At 45.5% G+C, this 12,996-nt stretch overlaps 1 protein-coding gene across 12 annotated transcripts in view; it reads right to left on the bottom strand.

The window, feature by feature from the left end:
• TJP1 (tight junction protein 1) overlaps positions 1-12,996 on the bottom strand; it is a gene marked incomplete at its 5' end in the record, with an annotated part of 330,702 nt that overhangs the window by 187,024 nt on the left and 130,682 nt on the right. The window contains one exon of one of the 12 annotated variants that reach the window (XM_079914057.1): positions 9,024-9,861. The exons of the other annotated variants lie outside the window; for them this stretch is intronic. Within the exon in view, the coding sequence (XP_079770183.1) occupies positions 9,024-9,077 (54 nt within the window). Of the gene's footprint in view, positions 1-9,023; positions 9,862-12,996 lie in introns of those variants that run through there. 12 annotated transcript variants of the gene reach the window in all.

The following is a 12,996-nucleotide window of genomic DNA, read 5'->3' as shown; positions in this document are numbered from 1 at the left end:
GGAGAGGCCATGTGACAATGGAGGCTAGACTAGAGTGATGCAGCTGTAAGCCAATGACTAACCAGGACTGTCAGAGCATCAGAAGTAAGAAGCAGCAAGGGAGAATCCTTCCCCAGAGCCTTCAGAAGGAGCACAGGCCTGCTGACACCTTATTCTGACTTCTAGTCTCCAGAACTGTGAGAGAATAAATTTCTGTTGTTTAAAGCCCCCAAAATTGTGCTACTGCAGCCCTGGGAAACCAGTACCGTAATACATGATGTTACCGAGAGTGTGGGAGGCAGTCAAGTCTCGTTCCCCATTGGCAGAGCCTAAGTCCGGGGTACAACCTCTGGGAAAGACCATGTCACAGTGCTTACACAGTTCTAAATGATCAGATCTCTTGGACCAGGAATCCAATTTGAGAGATTTATATTCAGCAAATAATTAGCAATGTGTGCAAAGATTTAAAATGAAGAATGTTCATCCCAGGGTTACAGTTGGAAAGAATATAAATGTTCAAAAATTTGGAATTAGTCAAGTAAACTATGGTGTAAACTTACAATGAAGTATCACATTGCTATTGAAACGGATCTTGACTGGAAGACAGTTTGGTAGTTTCTTACAAAACTAAACATATTCTTACCATACAATCCAGCAATCACACTCATTAGAATTTACCCAAATGAGCCGAAAACTTAGGTCCACACAAAAACCTGCACATGGATGTTTACAGCAGCTTTATTCATAATTGCCAAAACTTGGAAGCAACCAAGACGTCCTTCAGCAGGTGAACGGATAAGCTTTGGTACATCCAGACAATGGAATATTATTCAGCAAAAAAAAAAAAAAAGAAAGAAAAAGAAAAAGAAATGCACTATCAAGCCACAGAAAGACATGAAGGAAGCTTAAATGCATATTACTAAGTGAAAGAAGCCAGTCCAAAAAAGGCTACATAGTATATGATTCCAACTATATGACATTCTAGAAAAGGCAAAATTTCAGAGATAGCAAAAAGATCAGTGGTTACCAGGGGTTAGGGGGTTGGGGAGAGAGATTAAAAGGTGGAGTGGAGCACAGGACATTTTTAGAGTGGGGAACTATTCTGTATGATACTGTAATGGTGGGTACATGTCATTACACCTTGCCCAAACCTACAGAATGAACAACACAAAGAGTGAATCCTGGAACTTCCCTGGTGGCGCAGTGGTTAAGAATCCGCCTGCCAATGCAGGGCACACGGGTTTGAGCCCTGGTCCCGGAAGATCCCACATGCCATGGAGCAACTAAGCCTGTGCACCACAACTACTGAGCCTGCACTCTAGAGCCCGCGCGCCACAGCTACTGAAGCCCGCGTGCCTAGAGCCCGGGCTCCGCAACAAGAGAAGCCACCACAATGAGAAGCCCGTGCACCGCCGCGAAGAGTAGCCCCCACTCGCTGCAACTAGAGAAAATCTGCACACAGCAACGAAGACCCAATGCCGCCAAAAATAAATAAATAAATAATTTTTTAAAAAACCCCAAAGTAAATACTAATGTAAACTATGGATCTGGGGTGATAATGAGTTATCAATGTCAGTTCACCAATTTTAAGAAATGTAGTACCCTGGTGTGGCTGTTGATAGTGGGGGCGTGAACACACGTGGGGACAGGGAGCATATGGGAAAACTCTGCACTTTCTGCTCAGTTTTGCTGTGAACGTAAAGCTGCTCTAAAAAATAAAGTCTATTAATTTTTTTTTAATTTGAAAGAAAAAAATGATCTTGAAAAAATATTTAAAGCGAAGAATATTCAAAATATGTGATGCATTGTTAACTGGAAAAAGAATATAGAAACGACCTACAGTCAGATTCTAATTTTGTTTTTAGAAGGAATATATATATTCATGTACTATTAGAGATAACACAGAGAACACTCAAATATTAATAATGGTTATCTCTGAGTGGTGGGATTCACACGATTTTTATGTTTTTCTTTGTGATTTCTTGTATTCTCCAAAATTTCTACAATAAACATGTATTACTTTCGTAGTCAGGAATGTAGAGTTAATGTCATTTACAAGTAATAACCAATGCAGGGGTCTAAGAAACCTAAGAACATTAATCTGAGAAAAAACAAACGTCCTTTAAACTCCTTTTCTTCTACTAAGCAGCCTGCCTACCTCTTCAGGGATGCTGAAATCCATGGAGTATGAACAACCTCTGATTCCCTCGCTTGCACAACGAAGTTTCCTGGAATATTCACCCGCTCTATCTTCCATTCCTCTGTCACTTACTGCTCTTTAAAAATAGAACTGAGAACAAAAGTGCTCTTGAAAACTAAAAATATGGGAGAAGGGGAAAAGGAATCAATGGAAATTTGGAAGATAAAGTTGTGAAATTATCTCAGAAAGCAGAAAAAATAAAAGGATAAGGGAGGTGGGAAATAGAGATAAAAAGAGAGAGAAATTAAAAGATAGTCCAACAGTCCCAACAAGAGAGGAAGAAAACACCACTAAACAACTTCCCAAAGTCTGGAAGATATTTTCTGGTTTCAAGTTTCTACTTGGAAGTTTCAAGTGCCCATCACAATGAATAAAAAAAAGACCTACTTCACAGCACATCAGAATACTGGGGATAAAGAGAATTTCCTAAAAATTTCCACAAAAGAGGGAGGAACAGGAACACCCAAAGGGTTGAAGATGAAAACTCCATTTAGGGACAAGACTGGAAACTGGAAGGCTGCAGAATGAGGGGGAAGTGACCTCTGCCCTGGAATGGTACCCCCAGCAACCATCCAGTGGGTGGGTGACAGGGACGTTCTCGAACGTTCAGTTTACCAAATCCTTTGACACGACAGCAGCTGACGGCCTACTCAACAACCATCCTCCTCTGTTCTTGCTAACAAACCCTGACTTTATTCCTCTATTAAGTGGTCGTCCGTTTTGCAGGAAGGGGGGCATCGGCCCCAGGAAGGCGAATCCTTCCTAGAAACCAGTTATGGCGATTCCATTCCCTGTGCTATGGCCTGAGATGCGAGTGTCTCTGTTACGCTCACGTGGTAACTCCCTGGATGGGGATGGCTTCCGGCTGAGGGCTGGGCACCAGGAAGACCAACTCTGTGATGAGAGGGCTGGCGGGACTTTCTGCTGCCTGACCTCCACGGAAGGAGGAGAGGGCTGAAGGCTGATTTCAATCACGTGGCCCATGATTCAGTCAATTGCGCTTCTGTAATGAAACCCCAGTAAAATATCTGGACCATAAAACTCAGCAGAGCTTCCTGGTTGGTGAACACACAGATGTGCCGGGAGTGTGATGCTCGCTGACTCCATGAGGAACGGCGCAGAAGTTCTGCATTCCTTCCCAGACGTCAGCCTATGCATCTCTTCATTGGGGGGGTCCTCTTTTTAATAAGACTGCAATCATAACTACAGTGCTTTCCTGAGTTTTAAGCATTGTTCTGGTAAGTTATCTAGCCTGAAGGGATAATGGGAACCCCCTCACTTATAGCCACTTGGTCAGAAGTGCAGGTGGCATCTGAAGTATTGGAAATCTTTTTGGCTACCAGGCCCTGTAACTTGTGGGGTCTGTGCTAATTCTGGGTGGTTAATTCCTGAATGGAATGGCAGGAGACCCAGTTAGGCCTGGTACAGAATAGTTACTTTGCTAAATTAATTTTTTAAAGGAAAAAAGAGTAAACCTCATCAGCCTAATCACTGGAGGGTTCTGTGGCATGTGTATGAAGGCCCACCCAAGGGTGGAGGACCACAGCTGTGGCAACACTGCTGATGGCCAGTGAGCACTCACGGCAGGGAGCATGCCTGGGGTGGGTGGGGCAGGGAATGCAGGCCTCGCTTCTGAACAAGGATGCAGAAAAGGAGCCTTCTTGAGACTTTTCATTTAATTCCACATTCTTCAAAACAAATGTCCAGTAGTCCCCTTGTGGCTGCAGTTGGCCAAAGGTAAAGTAAAAAAAGCAGCTTGGGGCTTCCCTGGTGGCGCAGTGGTTGAGAGTCCGCCTGCCGATGCAGGGGACGCGGGTTCGTGCCCCGATCCGGGAGGATCCCACATGCCGCGGAGCGGCTGGGCCTGTGCGCCATGGCCACTGAGCCTGTGCGTCCGGAGTCTGTGCTCTGCAACGGGAGAGGCCACAACAGTGACAGGCCCGTGTACTGCAATAAAACAAACAAAAAAAAACCACAAAAAAACAAAACAAACAAACAAAAAGCAGCTTGTCCTTGGGATCCTCTGTTCTCCAGGCCTTCCTTCCTCTGCCTTTGGGGAACCTCAGCATCCATCTGAGCCAAGCCCGCTGAGCTGGGCCTCTCCAGGCCACTCTCCTTCTCCTCCAAAGTCTCCCTTCCCCTGCCATCCTCCTCCCCTTTAAACCTCAAAGACCTGGATTTGGCTATCTGGTAGTGGGAAACTCATTTATTCATTCACAAATAAAAACAAGTGACTGCTTTATATAGGTGTTAACTTTTTAAAAGAAAAGACTAGATAATTTAAAAGAGATATTTCAGAGCTTCCCTGGTGGCGCAGTGGTTAAGAATCCACTTGCCAATGCAGGGGACACGGGTTCGAGCCCTGGTCCAGGAAGATCCCACATGCCGCGGAGCAACTAAGCCCGTGCACCACAACTACTGAGCCTCCGCTGTAGAGCCCATGCTCCGCAACAAGAGAAGCCACCACAATGAGAAGCCCTCGCACCGCAATGAAGAGCAGCCCCCATTTGCTGCAACTAGAGAAAGCCCGTGCACAGCAACAAAGACCCAACACAGCCAAAGATAAATAAATAAACAAAAACTTATTTAAAAAAAAAGGTGATATTTCAGAGAGAAGAGATTCTGATGCTCTTCAAACCAATTTAGGGACAAACTGGTTAGGAGTCAAAACCAAAATCATCCTTCCTGGTGCCGAGAATCTCAGCAGCTCTGGGTGTAAGACTGGCCTCCGCCGTACACGGGCTGCTGCTGCTCCCAGGACACTGGGCCCGGGCAACTCCCACTTGCACACCACGCACACATAACATTCTGAGGGGAGCTGGGCGCCCCTTCCCACCAAGCATAATGTCTCTGTGCACTGGCGCCAAGCTCGAGTCTGCAGATTAGAACCCCAAGGGGTGCAGTGGCTGAACCCTTCCAGGGCTAGCCACGGCTGTCAGGGCCCGGGGAGGCCTGGGCTTCACAGGGAACCCATCCATGGGTTACGGTGTAGCAGGCAGAGGTGGGAAATTAAGTAAGCTCTTTAAGAGTTCTTTAAGTCTTCATCGTTTATGTCTGTCAAAGCATAGTTTCTAGAAGGATCCAGATTCATGCTCCACAAAGGGCTGAGATATCTGCACTGAAATCGGAAAATGCTCTAAGAGCAACGTGATATTTGTTTGTTTGTACTACTAGAAACCAATGGAGAAAACGCCTTATCTGGAAACACAATCTGAACTTTTACTCACCTCCCCAAATCTAAATTGATATCTAATACCCACTTTCCTCGCAAAACAATAGCAGGCAGTGGGGACAGAGCCTTTCATAGTAAGAAATGTTATAATGTCATAGAAACCTGACACGATATAGATAATGGGACTTATTTTCTGTCCACTCACTTTCTCTTTAACATCAAAGCCTGCTTACATTGCTAAATACTGCAGTGGAAAGACTGACCTTACTATGTTCACTCCACCCAGGTTCATTGCTACAGTTACCTGAATGTGTGCCAAAGCGCCCGGCCTATCGCTTGGAAACCCTACATGCAGCCCTGTTTTTGAACACTTTTACCACTCCCTTAACCTTTCCACTTTAAAAATATTTTCTGATATTTTGTTTACTTTTATATTTTAACCACTGTTCGTATGAAAGAAAGCATTTTAATTAAATCAAGCAATGGAGCTCATGCTTACTACCTGCATGTAGATGTTCTATAATATTTTATTAAAGTCGAAAAGACATACATCGTAGTATACAGCTCTAACAACCCTGCTAGTAATGCTAGTGACACAAATGGACTTATGAGTCTGTTTTTAGAAGTCCTGATATGTATAATGACCAACATCAACCCCCATCCCAACGGCTCTGAAGACATGAGACTCATCAGCTCCTCTCCTGCAAACATAAGCAGGAGACACAGACACCACATCCTCAGTGATGTGTAACAGGTTGCATGAAAGGAGAGCAAGACATGCCCTGAGCCCGGATCGGTGGGAGGGACACCTGAGAGCAGGGGTGCCCAGGACTGGTCGCTGGCTGCCACCTGCAGCCCCAGGTGGCTCTGCTGCTCTCAGAGCACATGGGGCAAGTAAGCCAGGCCACGAGGATCTCAAGGAGCACGGAGGCAGACAGAGTGAAGATGAGGGGACACTCTCTCTCTAATTCCTTCCCCTGCGGAGGTGTCTCCTGCAGTAGTTAAGAATCCGCCTGCCAATGCAGGGGACATGGGTTCAAGCCCTGGTCCGGGAAGATCCCACATGCCGCGTAGCAATTAGGCCTGTGCACCACAACTACTGAGCCTGAGCTCTAGAGCCCATGAGCCACAACTACTGACGCTGTATGCCAGAACTACTGAAGCCTGCGCACCTAGAGCCCGTGCTCTGCAATAAGAGAAGCCACCGCAATGAGAAGCCCACGCACCCCAATGAAGAGTAGCCCCCGCTCGCTGCAACTAGAGAAAGCGCACACACAGCAACGAAGACCCAACACAGCCAAATTAATTAATTAATTAATTTTTAAAAAGAACTCATTAAAAAAAAAAAAAGACGATCTTGTGAGTGACAATCATGTCATCAGAGCTTTGAAAAAGTAGATGCTTTAAACAGACGGAGAAGGGGAGGGTAAGTAGATAAGCATTCTAGGTACAGGAACTTCAATGAGTTGGCAAAAAGCTATGCAAACTCACAGTATGTCAGGCAGGAGAAAGTTCGTGAAAGCGGGGAAGCCAAAAAAATGGGACAGAATTAGGTGATGGAGTTCCCTACAGACCATGAGGAAGAGACTAGAATTTATTCTACAAAGACAGTCAAGTTTTTAAGCAGGGGAGGGACATTATTACATCTACTTTGGAAAGATAGCCTTGGTGAAAATATGGAGGATTTATGTGTTGCAGGAGCTATCAGAGACAGGAAAATGGCCCTGACGAGGTTTTCTCAACCAGGGTCTGCGAATCTCTCGAGATGACTGAAAAATTGTGTGTGTGTGAGTGTGTTTGTATGTGTGTATACGCGTGAGTATACGCGCTTTCTCAGGAAGAGGGTCTATGCTTTCATCAGATACTTAAGGGGTCACAATCTCAAAAAAGGTGAAGAACTAGAGTTAACACTCATGTGCACAGTGATGGAGAAGGAGCAGTATGTGTGGAGAGAACAGAGTAAATTCATGAGAGTCTTTGTAAAGACTGCATTTCTGGACCTGCAATCAGCTAGTGGGTGAGAGTGAGAGGAGAATTTAATGATGACAGTAAAGATCCTAAAGATTCTAGCTCAGTGATTCGGAAAGTGTGAGGAGGAGAGGAACAGAGGGGGTGTCCTTACACTAAGAACAAAAATAATAACAATTCCACTTCAAAGAATCAAATACTTAATATTTTCACTTAGCTGGAGGTTTTGGCCCATTTTTATGGGCCAAAGCATTTCTGGCTAAAGACAGAGATAAGATGAACTGCAGAAGACTCTGTTTGCATATAAAAATAAAAAGCAGATGAGAAAACAATCTTCAAAGTCTTTTCCAGAGTGGTTTCTCTTTCTGTATTCTCATGGCATCAGGAAACCTCAGGGAGATGGCAACGAATTTAGCATACATAAGTAAAGTAAGCTAAAGACAGCAGTCCAAAGAGTTACTTTTTTTTCAAATGTAAAAACTTTTTGTATTACTTGAGGTTTTCACAAATTAGGGATTTGACTCTCCAGTGTGGATTACCCCTTGAATGAGTATAGGTTCACCCTTGTTTTTATACACATACCATGTATGATGAAACAAATTCACGTCTTTAGTAAACCTTTGTTAAGCATACCCTTAAGGCCCTTTTCAGTGTCCCCTTCTCTGTATCCCAACCTCCAAAGTTAAAATAGTCACTGACACACAGCAGGTGCTCAAAGTTGGGTCCAGAACAATGTAATTTCTCACCTCTAGCTTTTCAATTTCTAAGTAAAACAAAAATTTCTATGGATTTAGAAACCAATTTCAAAGCTACCTGCTTTTGTTACATAAGTAAGACATGGAAGAATTCCAACTGTAAAATAACCCCATACTGGCCTAATATGTGTTCCATTACAGGAGCCAGCAAAGTGGTCCAAGGACCATGGAGCCAAAAGGTCCAGGTGTGCTTGTTTAAAATGCAGATTCCTGGGCCCCCACCTAGACTCATAAGTCAGAATCCCTGCAGTGGGGTGGGGAGTCCAAATGGTACAGTCACCCCCACATGTTTCTTGCTCGCAGGAGTCTGAAAGCCACTGGTCTAAGAAATAGGTGGTAGGGAGAGAAAGAGCGGGGTGAGGACTAGCAGAAAAAACCAGTACATCTAGAAAGACAACAGAGAAAATCCGCCTGTGGGTCTGGCAGGAGGTGGTGGGGTTAGAGCACCACAAACTTTGATCTCCGGGACAGTCAAGGAAACTGGTCCCACAGATTTCCTTCCCGACTGTTCTTAAAGAAACGATTCTTCTGTGACTTTTTCTGATTCCACTACCTCTGAACTGGCTCTGCTGTTTGAAAACCTGTAAGTCAAGGGCTGTAAGAGAAGACGCAGCAGAAGAGGCAGGAGTAAGCACACTGTTTCCCTCACCCTCACTCCCCCCCACCCCACCGCCCACCATGGAGACCTCGCCAGCGGGTCTCCCGCTGTCACAACGCCGCGCTCAGGGCCAGCACTGAAGCGCACCTCCTGCCACTGCACCCGCTGACCCAGGCCCCCACTTTCTCTCAAGGAGGCCCTCAGGGGCCACACAGTCTGGCTGCAAAGGAGTTTGAAGCCAAGTTTACAGAGAGCTTCACATGGCCTGGGAAACACTCATTAAAACTGGGGGAGTGGAGCCCGCGTTCACTCTATGAGCGGTTCTCAAACTTCAGCCGGAGTCAACGTCACCTGGAGGGGTGGGTTTCCGATACAGCAGGTATGGGCACATCCGAGATCCTGCATTGCTAACCAGCTCCCGGTGCTGCTGCTGCTGGTTCAGGGCTGGCCCTCTGAGAACCGCTGGGCTTCACTGTCACCTCTGCTGACGCCTCCTCTTTACCACCGAACAGCTTGTTTATCAGGCAGTTTTTTGGCACATGCCAGGGAAAATGTAGATCTAGAGCCAAAAAAACACTTTAGCCCTGAGTGCTAAAGGAGTAAGCAAGGGTCAGGCAGCCGTGTCCGGACACAAGGTTCCAGCAGAAGAGGAGGAGGGAGAGGGAGCAGGGCAAAGCGGGGTGGGCCGCGGAGGGATGAGAAAGGGACAGAGAACGGCTTTGGGAAGGGGTGCCTTCCCTTACCCTGGAGTCCTGGAAGGGCCTGAAACTGCGTGAAAAGGCTGCAGGTCTATGTGTATTTTTTTCCTGCAAAGAGTCCATAGTTTCCTCATGGTCTGTGCCCCCAGAAAAGTTTGTGATCTTCTGCTCTGAGCCAAGCTTCCTCAGAACAGGGCAAATGCGAGTGACAGAGCCCACCATCTGGCCCATGTGCCACCCAGTCTGCTCCCGTTCTGGGCAAATCAGACCATCCCCAGCCAGAAGAAGGAGGCCTTTCAGGTACCCAAGGCTGCAGGCCCCTCCGAGGCCCTGATTTAGCATTCTGGCCATCCCTACATTTAAGAGCCTCCCCTGTCCTCAGAGGCTCCTGTGCCCGTAGCCTGGAAGAGGCTGCTTTATAGAGAACTGCCCAAACGACTCTGTTTGCTCTGTCTGACCCACCTCCCAGGACCGAGGGTCCAGAAAGCGCAGCCTCGGGAAGCCTGGAGAAAGCTAAAAGGCGAAGGCCAGCGAGTCTGTGTTAAACAGACAGGCACTGATGGGCAGACACCCTGACAGTGTCAGAACGCACAACGGTGCCAGGGGCTCTCTGCTTGTGGATTCAGGCTCAGCCACGCAGGGCAGGCCCCGGAGGAAGAGCCTGCCTGGTTGGGAGGCCAGGGAAGGCTGCTCCTGGAAGGAGCCAGCTGCCACGTGGAGCTGAGAGGGGCCAAGAAAGGAGACCTCGGGGAGCGAGTGCGGCTCCCAAACACTCACATCCACACTAGACAGCAGGGCCCTCCTACCCAGACTCCACGCAGCAGCTCAGCAGATCCACCACCGCCCTCACCTCCTCGGTGAGGAATCACACCCGCCCAGGACCGTGGCCCACAGCGCCCTCCCCCGCCGCCTGCAACACACATGCACACCAAGCATGCCTGCACACACACACACAGACACACGCAGGCACACACACTTCCACTCTTAGCAGCCGAGCTCTATGAATACAACCTTAGCCGACTTCACTGTTCCATTTGTACTTATTACTGTAACTGATGAACGGGTGCAAAAAGAATTGTTCAATGAATGCTTTGGAAGCACCTGATGAAGGCAAATTACTAAAAAAAAGAAAAAATGCTGTCAAATTTAGCGTGGAAGAGATTAACTGTAAAAAGGAGGAAGGGAAATTATTAAAAGTCATGAAGCCTATCAAGGTCTTTCCACTTTAAAGAAAACCCACCTGCACTATGGCTGTGCTTCACGGAAAAACAAAGAGGCAGAACTAAGCAAATCTATATTCAAACAAAAGGCCTGGGAGCTACATCCAAAAACTGGTAAATAAATGTGCATTTATAGGTACTTAATTAATATAAAATGTTTAAGGAGCATATGGAACATTTTTTTATGATTTTCTGCTCAACATTTTTTGCAATTTGCTGGCCAACTACCATAGGAATTAACCAAAAACCTAGCAATTCTCCAATTCCTCTTCCTTTTATTAATTAATTAATTAATTAATTAGGCTGCATCTGGTCTTAGTTGCAGCATGCAGGATCTAGTTCCCTGACCAGGATCAAACTCGGGCCCCCTGCATTGCGAGCATGGAGTCAGCCACTGGACCACCAGGGAGGTCCCTCCAATTCCTCTTCTGCAGGGATTCACCCCACCCCACATGACCAGCTGCTCTCCCTTTCAACTGGAAAATCCTTGGCCCTGTTACCAGACTGTACCAAAGATGATTTGCAAACCATGCAATCTCATTTACTGTGCTCTGCGTTTAGCTTTACTTGATAAAAAGGATTTTAGGGCTTCCCTGGTGGTGCAGTGGTTGAGAGTCCGCCTGCCGATGCGGGGGACACGGGTTCGTGCCCCGGTCCGGGAGGATCCCACGTGCCGCGGAGCGGCTGGGCCCGTGGGCCATGGCCACTGGGCCTGCGCGTCCGGAGCCTGTGCTCCGCAGCGGGAGAGGCCACAGCAGTGAGAGGTCCGCGTACCGCAAAAAAAAAGAAAAAAAGAAAAAAAAAAAAAGGATTTTATATTAAAACTTAAACCTTAACCACTGCCAAACCTTCCTTAACCTTATCTAATAAGATTTCATAAAACTTAGAACAGGATTGATAAACTGAATAAATATATGAAGAAGTCTATCAAAGCAATTTCTTACTGCTTATTATTATTTGTATTCCAGTTACAGAATTTTAAATATTGAAGATTATCTTTAAAAAACCTTTTAAAATTAATTTGTCAATGCAAAAATTTTGATTACTTACTTTGTTTTGATATATTTCAATCTGAGATACTATACAGTAACAAAAACATTCAAGTTGCAACTACGGAAATGAAATCTGATAAGCAACCTGTCATTTTATTGAACAATTGCCTTGCTCATGTTTTTTGAAACATTTAGTTGGAGAAGCTGTCTTCCTTTAAAAACTGATGCTTTAAAATCCATGTTATTCAAATATCGTATATTAATGCATATATGTGGAATCTAGAAAAATGGTACAGATGAACGAGTTTGCAAGGCAGAAACAGAGACACAGATGTAGAGAACAAACATGAACACCAAGGGAGAAAAGTGGGGGTGCGGTGGTGGGATGAATTGGGAGGTTGGGACTGACATATATACACTAATATGTATAAAATAGATAACTGATAAGAACCTGATGTATAGCACAGGGAACTCCACTTCGCTGTGCAGTAGAAACTAACACAACATTGTAAAACAACTATACCGAAAAAAAAAAAAATCCATGTTATAAAAAGATTACTAGGGAATAGCAGCTATTCAGTAGCTCTTCATAATGTGTTTAAACACCAATTTAATTATTCAGTACACTTCTAGCATATTTGTAAGATCTCAAGAGCACTATGGAATGCTCTGGACTGTCTTAACACACAGGATTCAATGTAACAGAGCGACTTGAGAAGCTAGAACTGGATTTCCTGACTGGTTAATGGGATCTCTTAAATTTAATCCACTGGAGGCCAACGAACGTCATCCTTAATTAAAAAAGAAAAGAGTGGTATTATTAAAAAAACATTTACTTCAAGGGATAGGCAGCCCAAATGGAAACTACAGAGTCCTGTGAATTTTAAACCATACACAAATGCTGTTACACAAACTCATTTTTCTCCGGTCTTCAAAGTGCTGCCCAAGTTTTTTACACGTAAGCTCCTGCAGACCTGAGAGGTCTGCTTTACAATGGCTGTTGTCAATTCAAAGATGAGATTCCTTTTTAAGGATCACAATTAAAAGGGCAGATGTACCTAAAAAATGTTAATATACGGCCATCATAAGTTAGTTTTGAAACGACCTCACTACTTAATTTTAGTGTATCAGTCTACAGCATCTATTAAGCAACTGGTATAAAGCAGGGGTCTCCAACCCCCAGGCCACGGACCGGTACCAGTCCGTGGCCTGTTAGGAACCGGGCCACACAGCAGGAGGTAAGCAGCGGGCAGGCCAGCAAGCAAAGCTTCATCTGCCGCTCCCCATCACTTGCATTACTGCCTGAATCATCATCCCCCCCATCTGTGGAAAAATTGTCTTCCATCAAACTGGTCCCTGGTGCCAAAAAGGTTGGGGACCGCTGGTATAAAGCATTTTGAAACCAACAACAAAC

This window comes from Stenella coeruleoalba (genome assembly GCF_951394435.1).
Source record: "Stenella coeruleoalba genome assembly, chromosome: 2".
In the NCBI taxonomy this organism is placed as follows: Eukaryota; Metazoa; Chordata; class Mammalia; order Artiodactyla; family Delphinidae; genus Stenella; species Stenella coeruleoalba.
The sequence above is the reverse complement of the archived record's forward strand: the minus strand, read 5'-3'. Positions and strand labels throughout refer to the sequence as shown.